The 23,137-nt window shown below is 38.8% G+C and overlaps 1 protein-coding gene across 1 annotated transcript in view; it reads right to left on the reverse strand.

The window, feature by feature from the left end:
* Nucleotides 1–23,137, reverse strand: part of LOC118577694 — a 39,561-nt gene that overhangs the window by 10,448 nt on the left and 5,976 nt on the right. The window contains exons 2-3 of the mRNA XM_036178240.1: nucleotides 427–478; nucleotides 11–154 (exon numbers count right to left, since the gene is read on the reverse strand). Coding sequence (XP_036034133.1) covers nucleotides 11–154; nucleotides 427–478 — 196 coding nt within the window. The remainder of the gene's footprint in view (nucleotides 1–10; nucleotides 155–426; nucleotides 479–23,137) is intronic.

Raw genomic sequence — 23,137 nt, forward strand, 5'->3', positions numbered from 1 at the left:
GTTTACTCACAAATGATCCAGATGCCAACATGTAGGAGAAGATAACAATCATACCGACAGTACCAACACTGTAATCCTCTTCCTCTAGATAGTACAAAAAGAACCAGAGCATCCCCAGTGCACTATGAATTAGGCCAAACATTATTTGTGCAACCTGTGAGTAGAGAAAGCCAATGTAATTATTCAAGGTGAATGTACTAAGGATTGTTTCAGTCTGTGTGGCTCTGCATATTAGTATATTCGTCAAGGCTCTCCAGAGAAAAACAATCAATAAGATGCTGGTTCCAGTCTCTGCAGTATATTGAGGTAGTCATGGAGACCACAGACACCATTCCACTGTGATATCAAACCTTCTGCTTCAGGATGGTGAGTGTTCGAGTATCCACTATTTCTGAGTATTGAAAGAATTACATGTCAAGGAGGAACCCAGGTGGAGACTGTTGTGGCAGCCACTGTTGGAAGGTTTGGATCTTCTTCGCTTGAATGAGAAGGATTTTATTTAACAGCAGACTTCAAGGACAATTATTTTGATTTTGTAGGTGGTTCTAGTTAAGTGAGAAGCAGAGACTTATTGATCTGTCTTTCTCAGAAGGATGCCATGGCTAAAGGAGAACTACTGACCCTGGGGATCTGAAAGTCTCTTTCTGAGTACTGCTCTCCCTCCTAGACTGGATCTTTAGGCAGACTTTAGCAAGAAGATCTATCTCTCGTTCTTCACCCACAAAAACCAGCTATGGACATTTGGCCTCTTCTTACTTCTTTTTCTCTATTCTCCTCTTGTCTGGGTCTTGAAATTTGGTTTCCCTTGTCCTACCCATCCCCACATCCAGTGTTGACCTTTGTCACTGGAGACTAAGCCAGTCTAGGCCTTGTTTTAAAAAAATAGTATTCATGAAGTCCAAAAACCAGATAAAGACCCATGGAACAGTGATGAAATGGGGAAAGAAGTGGGTTGGTACTGTGCTAGTTAGTTTTTTTTTTTCTTTTTCCAACTTGAAACTGGAGTCCACTGAGAAGAGGTACCCTCAGGTTTCCCAAGACACTGGCCTGTAGGGTAGCATGTGGGGCATTTTCTTGACTTATGATTGATATGGAGAGACCACTTCTGATCAAGTATTCCTAGAGTAAGAAAGTGGGTTGAGCCAGGTGATGGCAGCACATGCTTTTAATCCTAGCACTCAGGAGACTGAGGCCAGTGGATCTCTGTGAGTACAAGGCCAGCCTGATCTACAAAACCAGTTACGGGGCTGTTACACAGAGAAGTCCTGTCTCAACAAAACAAAATAAAACAAAACAAAACAAAACAGAAAGCAGGTGGAGCAAACCATGAAGAACAAGCCACTAAGCAGCATTCCTCCATGGTCTCTGCTTTAGCTCCTGCCTTTAAGTTCCCTACACTGGCTTCTCCTGTTGATGGACTGTAACCTGCAAGCCAAACAAACCCTTTCCTCCTCAAGTTGCTTTTCATCATGTTGTCTACCGCAACCCGCAGCAACAGAAAGAAAGCAAACTGAGGCAGGTATCCACAGCACAAGTCCTCCTCTCCACTTGATTGCTAAAATCCTTCTCTACTGAGAATGCCCTTTGTGGAGGGCTGACGTGAGATGCAAATATCTTCAATTTTCTTTTGCTTATTTGGAGATTTATTTCAAATAATGCTTTCCTCGTGTCTTAGTTACTTTTTCTGTTGCCATGAAACAAACAAACAAACTCTGACAAAAGCAACTTAAGAGAGAAAATGTTTTTTTGTTTTTGTTTTTTTGTCTAACAGTTCCAAGGTGCAGTCCGTCATGGCAGGCAAGTCAAGGCCACAGGAACCTGAAGCAGCGGGTCATTTTACCCAGGGTCAGGAAGCAAAGAGAGAGGCATGCTTGCTTTGATCAGTCTTCTTTCTCCATTTACACTGTGCAGAATCCTGATCAGGGGATGCCGCCACTTACAGTGGCCGTGTCTTCCCTGCTCAACTGACATAATCTAGCTAGTCCTTGGCAGGCATGCTCAGGGGTCCCGTCCCTGATGCTTCTCTAGTCTGTCAAGTTGACAGCTAACATTATTGCACCTAGAATTGTTACCAGTTTGTCAGACTGGTTTCCTCCAAGTTTCTGACCATCTAGTTAAACCATCAAAGTCGTAGCTGTGGGTTAGTATCTGATCATACATCTTCCCATGTCTCCTATACAAAATAAGCAAGCAGGTGTAATGCTTGAAATGATACACCTTGGAAAGGTTTTCCTTTACATTTCTCCTTTAGGGGTTATCTCAGCCAGGGGCTGTAGTATTGCAGTTACCTACTTTTGGGAGGTTCTTGGATATCAGGCATAATCATTTGTAAACCAGGGCTCAATTACATTTTCCTGTTAAAATTGATTAATAGGGCCATCAGGCCTCAGGTAGAAGCTGGATGAGAAGAGTTAGTAAGAGCATTTGGGCTGTTTCTTCACATCTTGTTTGCTTGGATTTGACCATAAAACTATGTCCATTTGGTTATAAAGTTTTTTGCTGGGAATGCCCAACTTGCGGCTTGGTGGGTTAGGTAACACCTAACTCACAATGAGCAACTCATTGTGGTTACAGGTCAAGGCCAGTTCAGGCACCCTCTCCACTATTGCTAGGAGTCTTAGCTGGGGTCATCCTTGTGGATTCCTGATTTTTTCCATTTGCCTTCAAATTTAATGATTTCATTTTTTTTAAACCACTGAATAATACTCCATTGTGTAAATGTACCACATTTTCTTTATCTATTCTTTGGCTGAGGGTATCTAGTTTGTTTCCAGGTTCTGGCTATAATGCTAATAAATAATGCTGCTATGAACATATTTGAGCAAGTGTCCTTGAGGTATGATTGTGCATCTTTTGGATATATGCCAAAGAGTTTCTGGATTTTGAAGAAGATTGATTCCCAATTTTCTGAGAACCCACCATACTGATTTCCAAAGTGGCTGTACAAGTGTGCACTCCCACCAGTGGCTGTCATTAATGTTTTTGAATTTAGCCATTCTGACAGATGTAAGATGGTATCTCAAAGTTGTTTTGATTTGCATTTCTCTTATGGCTAAGGACATTGAGCAATTCCTGAAATGTTTTTTGGCCATTTGAGATTCTTCCTTTGAAAATTCTCTGTTTAGCACTGTAGCCCATTTTTTAATTGGATTGTCGTTATTTTGATGTCTAGTTTCTTGAGTTCTTTATATATTTTGGAGATCAACCTTCTGTCAGATGTGGGGTTGGTGAAGATCTTTTCTCATTCTGTAGGCTGCCATTTTGTCTAATTGACTGTGCTCTTTGCCTTACAGAAGATTCTCAGTTTCAGGAGGTCCCATTTATTAATTGTTGCTCTCAGTGTGTGTACTACTGGTATTATATTCAGGAAGTTATCTCCTGTGCCAATGTGTTCAAGGATAATTCCCACTTTCTCTTCTATCAGGTTAAGTGTAACTGGATTTATGCTGAGGTATTTGATCCACTTGGACTTGAGTTTTGTGCATGGTGATAGATATGAATCTATTTGCATTCTTCTCCTATATGCAGAGGACCTAGTCTGGTCCCATGCAGGTCCCACAGCTGTCAGTCTAAAGTTTATGAGTTCCTAAGAGCTTGGTTCAGTTGTCTCTGTAGATTTCCCCATCATGATCTTGACCCCCACCACCCTTGCTCATATAATCCCTCTTCTCTTTTTGATTGGACTCCCAGAACTCATCCTGGTGCTTAGCTGTGGATCTCTGCATCTTCTTCTATCAGTTACTGGGTAATGACAATGAGGGTATTCACTAATCTGATTACTGGCTTAGGCCTATCCAGGTACCATCTCTGCTATTGCTAGTAGTCTAATCTGGGGTCATCTTTGTGGATTCTTCGGAATTTCCCTAGTACCAGGTTTCAGCCTGACCCCATAATATTTCCCTCTATCAAGATATTGCTCTCCAACTCTCTTCCTCCCCCAGCTTGACCATCCCATTTCCTTATGTTCTCATCTCCCATCCCCTCCCCTTTATTCACCACCCCCATCTCTGTTTACTCATGAAGATCTCGTCTGTTTCCTTTTCCAAAGGTGATCCATGAGTCCCTCTTAGGGTCCTTCTTGTTCCCTAGCTTCTCTGGAGCTGTGGGTTGTAGTCTGATTATCCTTTGCTTTGCATATAGTATCCACTTAAGAGTGAGTACATACCACATTTGTCTTTGTGAGTCTGGGTTACCTCACTCAGGATGATGTTTTCTAGTTCCATCCATTTGCCTGCAAATTTCAGCATTCTTTTACATGCCAACATCTGGTTATGCCAGCACCATTTGTTGAAGCTTTCTTTTTTCCATTGTACAATTTTGGCTTCCTTGTCAAAAACCAGGTGTGTGGATTAATGTCAGTGTCTTCAATTCAATTCCATTGATCCATATGTCTGTTTTTGTGCCAATACCAAGCTGTTTTCATTACTATGGCTCCATAGTAGAGCTTAAAGTCAGACATGGTGGTGACTTACGCAGTTCCTTTATTTACAGTATTGTTTTGGCTATCTTGGGTTTTTTGTTTTTCCATATGAAATTGAGTATTGTTCTTTTGAGGTCTTTGAAGAATTGTGTTAGGATTTTGATGAGAATTGCATTGAGTCTGTAGAACACTTTTGGCAAGATTGCCTTTTTTACTGTGTTAATCCTACCTATCCAAAAGCATAGGAGATCTTTCCATTTTCTGATATCTTCTTCAATTTCTTTCTTCAAAGACTTGAAGTTCTTGTCATACAGGTCTTTCACTTGCTTGGTTTGAATTACTCCATGATATTTTATGTTATTTGTGACTACTATAAATGGTGATGTTTCTCTAACTTCTTTCTCAGCTGATTTATCATTTGTATATAGAAAGGCTACTGATTTTTTTTCTAAGTTGATCTTGTATCCTGCCACATCACTGAAGGTGTTAATCAGCTATAGGAGTTCCCTGGTAGAAATTTTGGAGTCACTTATATATGCTATTATGTCATCTGCAAATAGTGAAAGTTTGACATCTTCCTTTCCAATTTACATCCTCTTGATCTCCTTTTGTTGTCTTATTGCTCTAGGTAGAACTTCAAGTTGAATAGGTATGGAGAGAGTGGACAGCCTTGCCTTGTTCCTGATTTCAGTGGAATCACTTTGAGTTTCTCTCCATTTAGTTTCATGTTGGCTGTTGGCTTGCTGTATATTGCTTTTATTATGTTTAGATATGTTCCTTGTATTCTCCCCAAGACCTTTATCATGAAGAGGTGTTGGATTTTGTCAAAGGCTTTTCCAGCTTCTAATGAGATGATCATGTGTTTTTTTTTTTTCTTTCAGTTTGTTTATATGGTGGATTACATTGACAGATTTTTGTGAACCTTCCTGTATCTCTGGGATGAAGCCTACTTGATCATGATGAATGATTTTTTTAACATGTTCTTGGATTTGGTCTTGATTTAACTTAGGTATGTGGTACCTATCCAGAAAATTATCCATTTCTTTTAGATTTTCCAGTTTTGTGGAGTAGAGGTTTTTGAAGTATGACCTGATGATTCTCTGGATTTCCTCATTGTCTGTTGTTATGTCCCCCTTTTCATTTCTGATTTTGTTAATTTGGATGCTATCTCTCTGTCTTTTGGTTAGTTTGGATAAGGATTTGTCTATCTTGTTGATCTTCTCAAAGAACCAACTCTTTGTTTCATTAATCCTTTATATTGTTCTCTTTATTTCCATTTTATTGATTTTGGCTCTCAATTTGATAATTTCCTGGCGTCTGGGAGACTTTGCTTCTTCCTGTTCAAGGGCTTTCAGGTGTGCTGTCAAGTCACTAGCGTGAGATTTCTCCAGCTTCTTTATGTGGGCATTCAGTGTTATGAATTTCCCTCTTAGCACTGCTTTCATAGTATCCCATAAGTTTGGGTATGTGGTGTATTCATTTTCATTGATCTCTAGGAAGTCTTTATTTTCTTTCTTTATTTCTTCCTTAACCCATTGGTGATTCAGTTGAACATTATTCAGTTTCCATGAGATTGTAGGATTTCTGTAGTTTTTTTCTGTTGTTGAAATCTAACTTTAAACCATGGTGGTCTGGTAGAACACAGGAGGTTATTCCAATTGTTTTGTATCTGTTGAGATTTGCTTTGTGGCCAAGTATGTGGTCAATTTTAGAGAAGGTTCCATGGAGTGCTGAGAAGAAGGTATATTCTTTTTTGTTTGGGTGGAATGTTCTGTAGATATCGATTAAGTCCATTTGAGCCATAACATCAGTTAAAACCATTATATCTCTGTTAAGTTTCAATTTGACCATCTGTCCAGAGGTGAAATTGGGGTGTTGAAGTCTCCCACTATTAATGTGTGGGGTTTTATATGTGATTTAAGCTTTAGTAATGTTTCTTTTATATATGTGGGTGCCCTTGTGTTTGGGGCATAAATGTTCAGAATTGAGACTTCATCTTGGTGGATCTTTCCTGCGATGAGGATGTAATTAATGTCCTTCATCATCTCTTTTGATTGATTTTAGTTTGAAGTCTATTTTGCTGGATATTAGGATGGCTACACCAGCTTGCTTCTTAAGACCATTTGATTGCAAAGTCTTTTCCCAGCCTTTTATTCTTAGGAGGTGTCTGTCTTTGAGTTTGAGGTGTGTTTCTTGCATACAGCAGAAAGATGGGTCCTGTTTTCATATCCATTCTGTTAGTCTGTGTCTTTTTATAGGTGAATTAAGTCCATTGATATTAAGGGATATTAATGACCAGTGACTGTTCGTTCCTGTTGTTATTTTTATTTTTTGGTGGTAGTGTGTGTGTACTTCTCTTCTTTGGGGTTTACTGCTGTGGTGTTATCTATTGCCTGTGTTTTCATGGGTGTATCTGCCTTCCTTAGGTTGGAATTTTCCTTCTAGTGCTTTCTGTAGGGCTGGGTTTGTGTATAAGTATTGTTTAAATCTGGTTTTGTCTTGGAAGGTCTTGTTCACTCCATCTATGATGATTGAAAGTTTTGCTGGGTATATTAGTCTAGGCTGGCATCCATGGTCTCTTAGTGTCTGCATTATATCTGTCCAGGTCCTTCTGGCTTTCAAAGTCTCCACTGAGAAATCGGGTGTTATTCTGATGGGTTTGCCTTTATAAGTCACTTGGTCTTTTTCCTTTGCTGCCCTTAATATTCTTTCTTTATTCTGTGTGTTTAGTTGTTTAATTATTATGTGGCGAGGGGACTTTTTTTGGGGGTCTAGTCTGTTTGGTGTTCTATAGGCTTCTTGTATCTTCATAGGCATTTCCTTCTTTAAGTTGGGAAAGTTTTCTTCTAAGATCTTGTTAAATATATTTTCTGTGCCTTTGAGTTGGTATTCTTCTCCTTCCTCTATCGCTATTATTCATAGGTTTGGTCTTTTCATGGTGTCCCAAATTTCTTGGACATTTTGGGTCATGACTTTGTTGGTTTTAGTGTTTTCTTTGACTGATGAATCTATCTCTTCTACCGTATCTTCAACACCAGAGATCCTCTCTTCCATCTCTTGCATTCTGTTGGTTATACTTGCCTCTGAAGTTCCTGTTTGTTTACTCAGATTTTCTATTTCCAGCATTCCTTCTGCTAGTGTCTTCTTCATTTTTTTCTATTTCCCTCTTTAGGTCTTAGACTGTCTTCCTTGCTTTTTCATGATTTTCTTTCAGGGACTTATTGTTTTCTTCTGCTTTAATTGTCATTTCCTCTAGTTTTTTTTTTTTTTTAATAGCATTCTCCCCATTTTTTGTTTGTCTGTTCCTCTACTTTATTTTTGATTTCTTCTATTTAAGGCTCTAGCCTCTTCATGATGTTACTTATAAAGTTGTTTTCTTCTTCTTCTTCCATTCTGTGATGTTCAGGTCTAGCTGTTGGAGAAGGGCTAGGTTCTGGTGATGCTGTATTGCTCTTTATTTTTGTTGTATGTACTTCTGCCTTGACGTCTGCCCATCTCCTCTTGTGTTCATTCTTGGTCTTATCAGTGTACTTGGTCCAGAGAGAGTTGACAGATTTAGGGAGCCTCTCTCTGGTTCAGATGGAAGCTCTGGGCCAGATGGGAGCGCTGGTCCAGATGAAAGTGCTGGCTGGATAGGAGCTGGGGGGCTGGACTCTGAGTCTCTGGAAGTCCCTGATGTCTCCTTATTTTGTCCAGATTGGAGCTCCTCTTGTTCAGATGGGAGTTCCTCTGGTCTCTGGTCCAGATAGGAGTTCCAGGGCAGGATGGAAGCTGGAGGCTGGTCTCTGATTCTCAGGAAGTGGCTGGGGTCTCCTGCAAATGGGTGTGGGGGCAGGGTGTGGAGACTGCAGTGTCTGCCTGCAGTGTTGGAAAAGGGGAGCCTTCCTGCAGGGCCCGCAGATTGGCTGGAACCTGGGGCCAAGTTGGTCAGGTCCTCCCGGGATGGCCTGTGTCCAGAGGTGTGACCCAGGGGCAGTTGCCTCTTTGGCTATAACCCCAGGCACTCACCTCTGGTCCAGATGGGAGGTCCAGGGTGGACCCATTAATTTGTTTTATAATGTTCTCTTTGTTTCCATTTCGTTGATTTCAGCCCTGAGTTTTATTATTTTCTGTCTTTTACTCCTCCTGAGTGAGTTTGCTTCCATTTTTTCTAGAGGTTTCAGGTGTGCTGTTAAGTTGCTAGTATGAGATTTCTCCAAATTCTTTATGTGGGCACTTAATGCTATGAACTTTCATTTTAGCACTGTTTTCAAAGTGTCCTATAAATTTGAGTGTGTTGTGCATTCATTTTCATTGAGTTCTAGGAAGTCTTTAACTTCTTTATCTCTTCCTTGACTCAGTGGTAATTCAGTTGAGAGTTGTTTAGTTTCCATGAGTTTGTAAGCTATCTGTAATTTGTGTCATTGTTGAATTCTAACTTTAAGCCACAGTGATCTGATAAGATACAAGGGGTTATTTCAAATTTTTTGTATCTGTTGAGATTTGCTCTGTGACTGAGTATGTGATCAATTTTAGAGAAGGTTCCATGAGATGCTGAGAAGAAGTTACATTCTTTTGTGTCTGGGTGAAATGTTCTATAGATGTCTGTTAAGTCCACTTGAGTCATAACATCTGTTAGTTCCTTTATTTCTCTGTTATGTTTCTGTCTGGCAAACCTGTTCATTGGTGAGAGTGACGTGTTGAAATCTCCCACTATTAGTGTGTGGGGTTTGGTATGTGGTTTAAGCTTTAATAATGTTTCCTTTACAAATGTAGATGCCCTTGTATTGGGCATCTCCATCTCTTTTGATTAATTTTAGCTTGAAGTCTATTTTGTTAGATATTAGGATACCAGCTTGCTTCTTAGATCCTTTTGAATGGAAAATCTCTTCTCTACCCTTTACTCTGAGGTAATGTCTGTCTTTGAAGTTGAGGTGTTCTTCTTGTATGCAGCAGAAGGATGGATCCTGTTTTAATATCCATTTTGTTAACCTGTGTCTTTTTATAGGCAAATTGAGTCCATTGATATTAAGGGGTATTAATGATCAGTGATTTTTAATTGCTGTTATTTTTTGGTTTTGGTGGTAGTGGTGGTAGTGTATGTCAATGTTTCCCTTTTTTGGGTTTTGCTGATGTGAGATTATCTATTGCCTATGTTTTTTTGGGTGCTGCTAACTTCCTTGAGTTGGAATTTTTCTTCTAGTACTTTCTGTAGGATATTTGTGGATAGGTATTGTTTAAATCTGGTTTTGTCATAGAATATCTTGTTTTCTCCATCTATAGTGATTTAAAGTTTTGCTGCGTATAGTAGTCTGAGTGGCATCCATTGTTTCTTAGTGTCTGCAAAATGTCTATTCAGGACCTTCTGGCTTTCAGAGTCTCCATTGAGAAGTTAGGTGTAATTCTGATAGGTCTGTCTTAATATGTTATTTGGCCTTTTTCCTTGGCAGCTCTTAATATTCTTTCTTTATTCTGTATGTTTAGTGTTTTGATAATTATGTGGTGAGGGGGCTTTTTCTCCTTTGGTACAGTCTATTTGGTGTTCTGTAAGATTCTTGTACCTTCACAGGCATGTCCTTCTTTAGGTTGGGAAATTTTTCTTCGATGATTTTGTTGCATTTATTTTTTGTGCCTTTTAGCTGGAATTCTCCTTCTTCTATCCCTATTATTATTAGGTTTGGCCTTTTCATGGTGTTTCAGATTTTGTGGGTGTTTTGTATTAAGAATTTGTTGGATTTAACATTTTCTTTGGCCGATTAATCTATTTTCTCTATTGTATCTTTGATGCTTGAGATTCTCTCTTCCATCTTTTGTATTCTGCTGGAGAGGCTTGCATCTGTAGCTCCTGTTTGTTTACCCAGATTTTCCATTTGCAGGATTTCCTTGGTTTGTGTTTTCTTTATTGCCACTATTTCAGTTTTCAAGTCTTGAACTATTTTTTTCACCTCAGTTTTTTTTTTTTTCCTTCTTCTTGGTTTTCTTTAAGTGATTTATTGATTTCTTCCATTTTTTTGGGGGGGGAGGGGTGTTTCGAGACAGGGTTTCTCTGTGTAGCTTTGCACCTTTCCTGGATCTCACTTTACAGACCAGGCTGGCCTTGAACTCACAGAGCCTGCCTCTGCCTCCCGAGTGCTGGGATTAAAGGTGTGCACCGCCAACCCCTGGCTCCATTTTTTTTTTTTTACTTGCTATTTTCTCGATTTCTTTAAGGGGATTTTTCATTTCCCTCTTAATGGCCTCTATCATCTTCATAAAGTCATTTTTAAGGTCATTTTCTTCTGTTTCATCTGTGTTGGGATGTTCAGGTCTTGCTGTTGTAGAACAAACAGGTTCTGGTGGTGCCATATTGCTCTTTATGTTGTTGAATGTATTCTTACACTGTCATCTACCTATATAGGTTGGGGTAGTTATAGGTATAGGTGTTTCTTCCTCCAGTCAGTGCAGGTGGTGCCTGTGCCTCCAGGGCCTCTAATGTCATGGGGCATGGTTCCAGTCTTATGTTTTGATTGGATAATTGAGCTCATTGATATTTAAAAATTTTATTGAAATGTTTGTATTAATTGCAGTCATCATTTTATTGACTTTTTGTGTTGTGTTTTCAGTAGTACTTGATAATTATGGCTTCATATTTCCTTCCACAGTCTCTATGCTATACTCATTCCCCTTATCAGTCCAAAATATTGCTTCCTATATTTTCTTTAGCCTTGGCTTATTAGATATAATTTTTAGAGGCTATTTATGTTATGGAAAGTTTTTCTTTCTCATTAAATAATGGCTGGTAGTTTTACTGGGAATATTAGTATAGGCTATATGACATGGTCTTTTAGGGCCTGGAAAGCTTTGCTTCAGTCTCTTCTGACTTTCAAAGTTTGCAATGACTTACTCCAGGCTCTTCTGACTTTCAAATTTTCCATTGAGAAATCATCTGTTATTCTGGTAAATTTTTCTTCGTATGTGAGTTGTTTTTCTCTTTAACTTTCATCATACTTTCTTTGTTATTTATACTTATTATTTTAACTATGGTGTGCCATGGGATTTTCTTTTCTGTTCTTGCCTCTTTGGTGTTCTGTACACCTCTTGTATCTGTATTGGCATGTCTTTCTTTAGTTTGAGGAAATTTTCTTCTATAATCTTGTCGAAGACCTGATTTATGCCATCGACTTAAGATTCTCCTCCTTCATCTATGCATATAATTTGAAAGTTTTTTTTCACAGTGTCACACATTTATATAGGTCTGGTAGGTTTTAGAAAGAAGATATAGATTGGTATTCAATATTGTTTATATTTTTGTGGTGAGATCTGGGCATGAGAACTTCTTTTGTTAGTTTTAAGTCAGATATGGGCAGAGAAGATTGGGGTAGAAGACAGGATGTGTGCATGGCTTGGGCCTAGAGGTTTAAAATGGCTTAGGTGGCGGAATGGAGTCAGGGAAACCTAGGAGAATGGGCCGGTGTACAGGATGTGCCTCTTAGTCTAAGCCTCGAGTGTAGGGGTGGATCTGTATGAGTGAAAGTTTTGGATGTGTTGTGGGGGAAACCTGTAGATTGGGGGTTAGGTAGGGTAGGTCCTGGCAGAGTAGTAGAGGTTGGTTATGGCACAGGTAGGGGTGGCCAGACTCATCCAGGGTACTGGATGTGGGACTCAAGCTAGATCTAGTGGGTTAGGGAGGGTAGATAGATGGGGAGTGTCTGGTAGAGTCATTGGGTTGGATTCTAGAGAAGGATGTGGGAGATCTAGCTGGGTAGAGAGGTTGGATAGGGTGTAAGTTTTAATGCTGTTGGTTTAGACCCAAATGTTGTTCAAGATCCCGTAAATATGAATGGGTATTATGGATAGTATAGTGCTCTAAATTTGAAGAGAGCTGAGAGGGACAGCAGTGCTTCACTATTTGATTTCCCTGGGGCTGAGTGTAGGGGGCAGTATCGACAACACAAGACCCCAGAGTCTATACAGCCTCTTTTGGCTTTGTATTTGAGACCACTATCTGACTTTTTGTTTTGTCATCTACAAACATTGTTTTAAACCATTTTCAAACAAGGGTTACCAGCAAAGGCAGAAAAAAAAAAAACCTCTTAAACAACTGTAACCCCAGAATATATTGCCTAATAACCTGGGTAGGCTGGGATAATGTTGAAGTATTTGGGAATGATATGTGAATATTTGCTCTCTGTGTCCAATTATCTCTGGTCTGTCTTCACTTCAAAACACATTTATCCATATTTTGAACCTCAAGGAGCTTATTATAAATGGTATCACTGCTTTTCCATGTTTTTATTAGTAAAAAGTAACACTATTTATTAACTAAAATAATATTTAGTGCTTACCCCCATTGCCCTTGTCTCTTCTTTTAAGACATAAGTTCTTGTTATTTTATTTTCTTGCATTTTGAGTTAGATATGGCATAAAAATTATAGAAGATGAATGGGCTGCTTTCCTATAAAGGGATACAGAGAAAAAAGTAATACTAATTATTTCTGAAGAAAGTATTTAAAATGGAGGTCCCTGTTTGACTACCATAGAATTTATTGAAAATAGCTTTATTTTAAAAAATGTAAATCAAGTGACATTGATTTTTATTATGTGGTTAATTATTTTCTGGAGAAAAACAAGAGCTACCTCTCAGATTGTTCCTTCACCATGGCCTTTAATGAGATAGAGCAGATACTTTGAAAAATTAAAAAAAAGTGCATGTGTGCTTGTGTGTATGTATTTGAGTGTGTGTGTGTGTGTGTGTGTGTGTGTGTGTGTGTGTGTGTTCAGAAGTGAGAATAGGGTGTGTCAGACTTCTTGGAATTGGAGTCACCTGATGTGAGTGCTAAAAACTAAAATTAGGTCCTAGCCAAGAGCAGCAAGTGTTCTTAGCTACTGAGCCATCTTTCAGGCCTAGAGTAGATTTTTTAAAAATATAGTTACTGTACTCTCATTGTCTTCATCTTTTCTAGGCATTGCCTGCCCCTCCTAAGTCCACTGGAGTCTTGGGTTCTTGACTGTTGTTTTTTTCTCTCTTAAGAGCATGCCCTATGTTGCCACTTATTGTATTCACCAATCTGAGTGGACTTTTTGGAGCCCTGTGCCTATGGTGGTACACTTGCACAGCCTTGGTGCAAGGAGGAGGGGCTTGGACCTGCCTCAACTGAATGTACCAGGCTCTGCTGACTCCCCATGGGAGGCTTTGCCTTGGAGGAGGTGAGAGCAGGTGGGTTGGGGGGAGTCTGGGGGTGGGTGGGAGGAGGGAGGAGAGGAGATCTGTGGTTGGTATGTAAAATGAATAGAACATTTCTTAATAATATAATAATAATAATAATAATAATAATAATAATAATAATAATAATAGAACATATCCTCTCCACCATACAACAAGTATACAGCCAATTCTAATTAAGCCAGTGGGTGTCACAGTCAACTATGTTTAGTATGAAGGTGACACAGTCTCATTCTTGACTGGCCTCTTGAGCAAGAAGTAGCAGAGCTTCCATGCTGCCTTATGAAAGAAGAGCAGAAGGAAGGCAATGTATTGCATCTGGCAGTAGTCCCATTGCTAAAGATGAACCGAGTAGCTTTTTACAGAGTTGACTGGTAGATGATGGTTCAGAGAGTTGCTGCAACTAGCTTCATTATTGTCCCCAGCTAGTCCTCCTCATTTCCATACTAGAAGACTTTATACTATGTGGCTTGTAGAATCAATCCTCCTTCACTCCATGGAAGAAGTATATCTCTCTACCTCACTGATAATGTATTAGACAGTGTGACATTGAGAATGACACATTATTCCTGAGCCAAAGCCTTTTTTTTTTTTTTTTTTTTGAGACAGGGTTTCTCTGTGTAGCTTTGCACCTTTCCTGGATCTCACTCTGTAGACCAGGCTGGCCTCGAAGTCACAGAGATCCGCCTGGCTTTGCCTCCTGAGTGCTGGGATCAAAGGTGTGCACCACCACTGCCTGGCCAGAGCCAAAGCCTTTTTACAACACTGGAAGTTTTCATTATCTGTTTTTCTCATTTCCCTCTTCTGTGAGGATATCACTTCTTGGGATTTTTTTCTGTTCTTCTATGTGGGTATCAGAAAGAGGACATGAGTAAGCTCACAGGCTACCACCAGCATTGAGAAAAACTCCAGCAAGTGGGAAAAGAAATGTTTGTTTTTCAGATCCTGAAGCAGCACACTCACTAACACTCTGATAACACTCTGACTCTAACATTGTAGGCTATGTGGAAGGAGGGTGTATGGGAAGATACATTGTCAGAGACGGTGGGAAGGCAGAAGACTAACCCTTAGAAAATAGGGGTTCATTTAAAAAATGCAAAACTAGCAAACCCACTAGCTGGCCAGGGAAGCAGGTAGACAATTAAGCTCCAGATCTTCACTCTCCTTCTCCTCCAAATCCAATCGCCAAGTCTCATGACCTACTCTGCAACAGACCACACCTTCCGTAGCCTCCCTTCCTCTCTGCTCCCTCCTCTGGCAGATCACATAAATCTCCTATAGCCTCCCTCAACACCCCATCCCTTTGTCTCAGCAGCATCTCCCACAGGCATGGAAACAGGTAGCCAATCTTCAGATTTTCACTTTCCCTCCCCACCTCTAAATCCAGTCCCCAGTCTCATCCCCAGTCCCATAGCAGACTACCTGCTGTGGCTTCTCTCTCTCTGTCTCTCTCTGTCTCATTCTGTCTCTGTCTCTCTCTGTCTCTGTCTCTCTGTCTCTCTCTATCTCTGTCTCTGTCTCTGTCTCTCTCTCTCCTCTCATTCCCAGGGAACTAAGAAGATCCTGATGGCACATCCTACTTTCCTCCCTCCTGTTGACCCCTTCAGCTCCCCCAACTCTGTTCCTAAGTGTCAGCTACCAACACCTAAAAACTCATTCTATCTGGAACCCCCAATGGCCACACTTGGCAGGATCTCAGAAGCATTCCCTACCAGGCAACCCACAGCCACCACACTCTCTTAAGAACCAAGAGGACAACAGAAACCAAGGAACAAAATACCCACCCAGAAAAGACAAGACTAGATGTCAACACCTATAATTATAGTCATCCTAAACCCAGATGTCCAGATACCAGCATAAAAACACAATTAATAACAACCAAGACAATATGTCTTCATTAGAGCCCAGCAACCCTACAGTGTGCCCAAGAAATAGAATATAGCTGAAGAAATAGACAAGGACTTCAAAATAGCCTTCATGAATATGTTAGAGGTCCTTAAAGAAGAAATTAATAAATCCATTAAAGGAATCTATGAAAATGCAAACAAGGGCCAGGCAGTGGTGGTGCACGCCTTTAATCCCAGCACTCAAGAGGCAGAGGCAGGTGGATCTCTGTGAGTTCGAGGCCAGCCTGGGCTACAGAGTGAGTTCCAGGAAAGGTGCAAAGCTACACAGAGAAACCCTGTCTCAAAAAAACAAAACAAAACAAAACAAAACAAAACAAACCCCCAAAAAACCAGTGGAATAAAATGAAGAAAATAGTAAATAGTTCAGGACTTGCAAGTGGAAATAGAATAAATAAAGAAAACTCAAACTGAGGGAAAACTGGAAATGAAAACTTTAGGAACTTGAATAGGAACCTCGGAGGAAAGCCTAACCAACAGACTACAAGCAATGAAAGAGAAAATTTCAGGCAGCAAAGACAAGATAGAAGTAATAGTCTGAGCATATGATAAATTTTGGAGAAAGTTCTATGAGCTGCTGAGAAATATAGTCCTTTGTGTTTGGGTGAAATAGTTTGTAAATACCTGTTAGGTATTTAGTTTATAACATCTGATAGCTCCAGCATTTCTCTGTTTAGTTCTTGTCTGAATGACTTATCTATTGGTGAGTGTGGTATTGAAGTTATCCACTACCACTATGTGACAGTGCATGTTATTTAAGCTGGAGCAGTGTTTCTTTTACAAACCTGGGTGTGCTTGTGATTGGTGCATAAATGTTAAGAACTGCAATGTCCCCTTGGTGGATTTTCTCCTCTGATGAGTATGTATTATCCTTCTCTATCTCTTCTGATTAGCTTTGGTTTGAAGTCTATTTTTTTTTTTTTTTCAGATTTTATGGCTACACAAGCTTGCTTCTTGGGTCCATTTTCTTGGAATATATTTTCCCATTCTTTTACACTGAGGTGATGTCTATACTTGATGTTGAGGTGTGTTTCTTGGATTCAGTACAAGAATGGATCCTATTTTCACATCCATTCTGCTATCCTGAGTCCTTTAATTGGGGGAATTTAAACCATTGACGTTGAGAGAGGTATCAAGGAACAGTTTCTGTTGGTTCCTATTATTTTGCTGTTGTTGTTGGTATGTGTGTATGTTTTTCCTCTTTTGATTTGCTGGTGAGGGATTATATGGACCTCATAATCAGATACAAAGCAAGTCTCAACAGATACAAGAAAATAGAAATAACACCCTGCATCCTTTCTGACCACCATGGATTAAAACTGGATATAAAAACAAAACAAAACACAAAACAAAACAAAGCAAAAACAAAAAAAGCAAAACAAAAACCCAAAAAACAAAAACAACCCAAAACAAAACACCACCACCACAACAAAACAGAAGCAACAGAAAGCTTATAAATTCATGTAAACTGAGCAGCTCTCTACTGAATGAAAAATTTGTCAAGACAGAAATAAAAAAAGAAATTAAAGACTTTCTAGAATTCAGTGGAAATGAATACACAAAATACCTAAACCTATGGGACACAATGAAGGTGGTTCTAAGAGGCAAATTTGTAACACTGAAGAGGTCTTCTACTAGCAACGTAACAGCACACCTGAAAGCTTTAGAACAACAACAACAGCAACAAGAAACCATAAAAAGAAAGAGGTCACACCTGAGAGGAGCAGATGTCAGGAAATAATCAAACTCAGACTGAATAAATACAATGGAAACAGTAACAATGACAACAACAATATAAAGAATTAGTGAAACAAAGATTTTATTCTTTGAGAAAAGAAATAAGACTGACAAGTTTTTATCCAAATTAACTGAATGGTGGAGAGAAAATAACCAAATTAACAAAATTAGAAATGAGAAGGGGAACATAAATTTTTTTCAGACACTGAAAAACTCCAGAGAATTACAAGGACATACTTTAAAAAGTCTTTACTTCACTATTCTGGTGCAGACCCCAGCAGCTGGCCAGCAGTTGAAAATCCTTCAGGCCAGCTACACCACCACTGCTGCTACCAACTGGACTCTGTTCCTACAAGACCCCCTCCACTGCCCAACCCCACCTACTCCAGCGTCTTCCCCTCAGACAGACCTCTCCAGCAATATCATCACACCCTATAGGCACAAGCACCACCTACACCAGCTGGAAGCACAGCAGTCCCCATAAGCACAAATACCACCTACATCAGCTGGAAGAACAGATGAGTAAATGCCAGTGTAAGCAACAGCATAAGCAATATGGCACCATCAGAACCTATTTGTTCTACAACAGCAAGACTTGAACATCCCAACACAGATGAAACAGAAGAAAATGACCTTAAAAATAACTTTATGAAGATGATAGAGGCCCTTAAGGAGAAAGTGAAAAATTCCCTTAAAGAAATAGAGGAAAAAGCAAACAAAAAATCAGGAGAAATCAATAAATCCCTTAAAGAAAGCAAAGGAAGTCAAGAAAAAAACTCAGGTGAAGGAAATAATTCAAGACTTGAAAATTGAAATAGTGGCAATAAAAAAAACACAAACCAAGGAAATCCTGCAAATGGAAAATCTGGGTAAACAAACAGGAGCTACATATGCAAGCCTCTCCAGCAGAATACAAAAGATGGAAGAGAGAATCTCAAGCATTGAAGATACAATAAAGAAAATAGATTAATCGGCCAAAGAAAATGTTAAATCCAACAAATTCTTAATACAAAACATCCACAAAATCTGGAACATCATGAAAAGACCAAACCTAGTAATAATAGGGATAGAAGAAGGAGAAGAATTCCAGCTCAAAGGCACAGAAAATAAACTCAACAAAATCATAGAAGAAAACTTTCCGAACCTAAAGAAGGACATGCCTGTGAAGGTAGAAGAAGCTTACAGAACACAAAATAGACTGGACCAGAAAAAAACATACAGAATAAAGAAAGAATATTAAGAGCTGCCAAGGAAAAAGGCCAAGTAACACATAAAGACAGACCTATCAGAATTACACCTAACTTCTCAATGGAGACTCTGAAAGCCAGAAGGTCGTGGACAGACATTTTGCAGACACTAAGAGACCACAGATGACAAGCCAGACTACTATACCCAGGAAAACTTTCTGTAGACGGAAGTTTTCCTGTGTCCTGCAGTGGTTTGGTCCCAAATAAACATACACAGACTTGTATTATTTACAAGCTGTTTGGTCTATGGCTCAGGCTTATTGCTAGCTAGGTATTGCAACTTAAATCAACCAATTTCTGTTTATCCATATTTTGCCATGTGGCCATGGTATTACTGGTGTGCTGGAATCTTGTTCCTTGGGCATCTGGATGGCATCTACCTTGACTCCACTCTCCTCCCTGTGTCTCTCTTGGACTTCCAGCCTGGCTATAACCTGTCTTGCCATAGGTCAGAACAGCTTCTTTATTAACTAATGGTAGCAACACATATTCAGAGCATACAAAAAGACCATCCCACAGCAACTTTCAATTACTGTAGATGGAGAAAACAAGATATTCCACAACAAAACCAGATTTAAACATTACCTATCCACAAATCCAGCACTATAGGAAGTATGAGAAGGAAAATTTGAATGCAAGGAAGTTACATACACCCACAAAACACAAGCAATAGATAATCTCACATCAGCAAAACCTAAAGAATGGACACACACACACACTACCACCAACAACACCAAAATAGACAAACAAATCACAGGAATTAACAATCACTGATCATTAATATCACTTAATATCATTGGACTCAGTTTGCCTATAAAAAGACACAGGCTAACAGAATGGATACAAATACAGGATCCATCCTTCTGCTGCACACAAGAAACACACCTTAGTTTCAAAGACAAACATTACCTCAGTGTAAAGGGTAAAGAAAAGATTTTCCATTCAAACAGATCTAAGAAGCAAGCTGGTATAGCTATCCTAATATCTAACAAAATAGACTTCAAGCTAAAATTAATCAAAAGAGATGGAGAAGGATATTTATCATTTATCACAAGAAAACCCCATAAAGATGAACATTTATGCCCCAATACAAGGACACCCACATTTGTTATTTTATTTTATTATTTTTTTCAGAGCTGAGGACCTAGGACCTTGTGCTTGCTAGGCAAGCGCTCTACCACTGAGCTAAATTCCCAACCCCAAGGACACCCACATTTGTAAAGGAAACATTATTAAAGCTTAAACCACATACCAAACCACACACATTAATAGTGGGAGACTTCAACACCCAACTCTCACCAATGGGCAGGTTTGCCAGACAGAAACATAACAGAGAAATAAAGGAACTAACAGATGTTATGACTCAAGTGGACTTAACAGACATCTATAGAACATTTTACCCAGACACAAAAGAATATAACTTCTTCTCAGCATCTCATGGAACCTTCTCTAAAATTGATCACATACTCAGTCACAGAGCAAATCTCAACAGATACAAAAAATTTGAAATAACCCCTTGTATCTTATCAGATCACTGTGGCTTAAAGTTAGAATTCAACAATGACACAAATTACAGATAGCTTACAAACTCATGGAAACTAAACAACTCTCAACTGAATTACCACTGAGTCAAGGAAGAGATAAAGAAGTTAAAGACTTCCTAGAACTCAATGAAAATGAATGCACAACACACTCAAATTTATGGGACTCTTTGAAAACAGTGCTAAGATGAAAGTTCATAGCATTAAGTGCCCACATAAAGAATTTGGAGAAATCTCATACTAGCAACTTAACAGCACACCTGAAACCTCTAGAACAAATGGAAGCAAACTCACTCAGGAGGAACAAATGACAGAAAATAATCAAACTTGGGGCTGAAATCAACAAAATGGAAACAAAGAGAACAATACAAAAAAAAAAAATCAATGAAACAAAGAGTTAGTTCTTTGAGAAAATTTACAAGATAGACAAACCCTTATCCAAACTAACCAAAAGGCAGAGAGAGAGAGAGAGAGAGAGAGAGAGAGAGAGAGAGAGAGAGAGAGAATATCCAAATTAACAAAATCAGAAATGAAAAGGGGGGATATAACAGCAGACACTGAGAATCCAGAGAATCATTAGGTCATACTTTGAAAACCTGTACTCCACAAAATTGGAAAATCCAAAAGAAATGGACCAATTTTCTTGGTAAGTCTTACATACAAAAATTAAATCAAGACCAGATAAACAATCTAAATAAATCTATAACCTTTAAAGAAATAGAAGTCATTAAAAGTCCCCCCCCCCCCCCAAAAAAAAAAAGCCTAGGGCCAGATGGTTTCAATGCAGGCTTCTACTAGAATTTCAAAGAAGAGCTAATACTAATACTCCTAAAATTATTCCACACAAAAGATACAGAATGGACATTGCCAAAGTCCTTTTATGAGGCTATAGTTACTCTGATACCCAAACCACACAAAGATGCAACAAAGAAAGAGTATTACAGACCAATCTCCCTCATGAACATTGATGCAAAAATACTCAATAAAATACTGGCAAAACAAATCCAAGAACAAGTAAAAAAAACTCACTCATCATGATCAAGTAGGCTTCATTCCAGAGATGCAGGGATGGTTCAACATATGAAAATCTGTCAATGTAATCCACCATATAAATAAACTGAAAGCAAAAAACTCACATGATCATCTCACTAGATGCTGAAAAAGCTTTTGACAAAATTTAACACTCCTTCATGATAAAGGACGTGGAGAGATCAGGTATACAAAGAACATACCTAAACATAATGACAGCAATATACAGCAAGCCGACAGCCAACATGAAACTAAATGGGGTGAAACTCAAAGCAATTCCACTAAAATGAGGAACAAGACAAGGCTGTCTACTCTCTCCATATCTATTCAATGTAGTACTTGAAGTTCTAGCTAGTGCAATAAGACAACAAAAGGAGATCAAGGGGATATACATTGGAAAGGAAGATGTCAAACTTTCACTATTTGCAGATGATATGATAGTATATGTAAGTGACCCAAAAATTCAACCAGGAACTTCACAGCTGAAAAATACCTTCAGTAATGTGGCTGGATACAAGATTAACTAAAAAAAAAAAAAAAAAAAAAATCAGTGGCCCTCCTATATACAATTTTTAAACAGGCCCAGAAAGAAATCAGAGAATCATCACCCTTTATAATAGCCACAAATAATATAAAATATCTTGGGGTAACTCTAATCAAACAAGTGAAAGACCTATATGATAAGAACTTTAAGTCTTTGAAGAAGGAAACTGAAGAAGATATCAGAAAATGGAAAAATCTCCCATGTTCATGGATTGGTAGAATTAACATAGTAAAAATGACAATCTTACCAAAAGCAATCTACAGATTCAATGCAATCCCCATCAAAATTTCAACACTATTCTCCACAGACCTCAAAAGAACAACACCGAACTACATATGGAAAAACAAAAAACCCAGGATAACTAAAACCTGTACAATAAAGGAACTTCTGGTGGTATCAACATTCCTGACTTCAACTCTACTATAGAGCTATAGTGATAAAAATAACTTGGTATTGACATAAAAACAGACACATGGATCAATGTAATCAAATGGAAGAAACTGACATAAGTCCATATACCTAGGAACACCTGATTTTTGACAAAGAAGCCAAAATTATACAATGGAAAAAAGAAAGCATCTTCAACAAGTGGTGCTGGCATAACTGTATGTCAGCATGTAGAAGATTACAAATAGATCCATATCTATCACTGTACACACTCAAGTCCAAGTGGATCAAAGAACTCAACATAAATCCAGTTACATTGAACTCAATAGAAGAGAAAGTGGGAAGTAGCCTTGAACACATTGGCCCTGAGGACCACTTCCTGAATACCAGTAGCACAAGACACTGTGATTGACTATTAAATGGGACCTTCTGAAACTGAGAAGCTTCTGTAAGGCAAAGTACACAGTCAACAAGACAAAATGGCAGCCTATCAAATGGGAAAATACCTTCACCAACCCCACATCTGACAGAGGGCTTATCTCCAAAATATATAAAGAACTCAAGAAACTAGACATCAAAATACCAAATAATCCAACTAGAAAATGAGGTACAGATCTAAACAGAATTCTCAACAGAAGAACCTCCAATGGCCAAAATACACTTACAGAATCGTTCAATATCCTTAGCTGTCAGGGAAACGCACTTCAAAATGACTCTGAAATACCATCTTATACCTGTCAGAATGGCTAAGTTAAAAAAACACCAATGACAGCTTATGTTGGAGAGGATGTAGAGTAAGGAGAACAGTTCTGTGTACAGCCACTTTGGGAATCAATATGGAGGTTTCTCAGATAATTGGGAATCAATCAACCTCAAGAACCAGCTATACCAATCTTGGGCATATACCCAAAAGATGCTCAATCATACCACAAGGACACTTACTCAACTCTGTTTATAGCAATATTATTTGTAATAGCCAGAACCTGGAAACAACCTAGATGCCCCTCAACTGAAGAATGGATAAGGAAAATGTGGTACATTTACACAACAGAGTATTACTCAGCTGTGAAAAAAAACGACATCATGAAATTTGCAGGCAAATGGATGGAACTGAAAAAAAAAACCATTATAAGTGAGGTAACCCAGA

The sequence above is a fragment of the Onychomys torridus genome, chromosome 1 (genome assembly GCF_903995425.1).
Source record: "Onychomys torridus chromosome 1, mOncTor1.1, whole genome shotgun sequence".
Lineage (NCBI taxonomy): Eukaryota > Metazoa > Chordata > Mammalia > Rodentia > Cricetidae > Onychomys > Onychomys torridus.